At 47.1% G+C, this 342-nt stretch overlaps 1 protein-coding gene across 1 annotated transcript in view; it reads right to left on the bottom strand.

Moving 5' to 3' along the window:
* LOC119592744 overlaps positions 1–342 on the bottom strand; it is a gene marked incomplete in the record, with an annotated part of 11,657 nt that overhangs the window by 885 nt on the left and 10,430 nt on the right. Inside the window, 1 exon segment of the mRNA XM_037941678.1 lies at positions 1–145. Within this exon segment, the coding sequence (XP_037797606.1) occupies positions 1–145 (145 nt within the window).

The following is a 342-nucleotide window of genomic DNA, read 5'->3' as shown; positions in this document are numbered from 1 at the left end:
GCTGCGGCAGTCTCGATTCTTCTTGGAGGGTGAGGCTGGTGGCGAGAGGAAGACTGTTCTGTGTGTGTGTGGGGGGAAAGTGGCACTAGGTGGGGCTGAGTAGGCTCCCGGGCCTCCCTCCACCAGGTCGTCGTTAAAGTCAAACCTGCAAGTGTGCCAGTCTTTTAGGCTCCAGGTATTGCAAAGGGTATATGGTTATTTCTGTATGTACATATTAGTGGGCATGTAAACTGATTTTGAAAGTGCCGAGTTTGGATATAAGCTATGTGCTACTTTGGAATCACAAAAAATGTAATCTAAGGAATAGGTGTATGTTGGTCAAACCATGCAACGTAGAATTCT

The sequence above is a fragment of the Penaeus monodon genome, chromosome 30 (genome assembly GCF_015228065.2).
Source record: "Penaeus monodon isolate SGIC_2016 chromosome 30, NSTDA_Pmon_1, whole genome shotgun sequence".
NCBI lineage: Eukaryota > Metazoa > Arthropoda > Malacostraca > Decapoda > Penaeidae > Penaeus > Penaeus monodon.
Note: the sequence above shows the minus strand (reverse complement) of the source record. Positions and strands in the feature narration are given on the sequence as shown.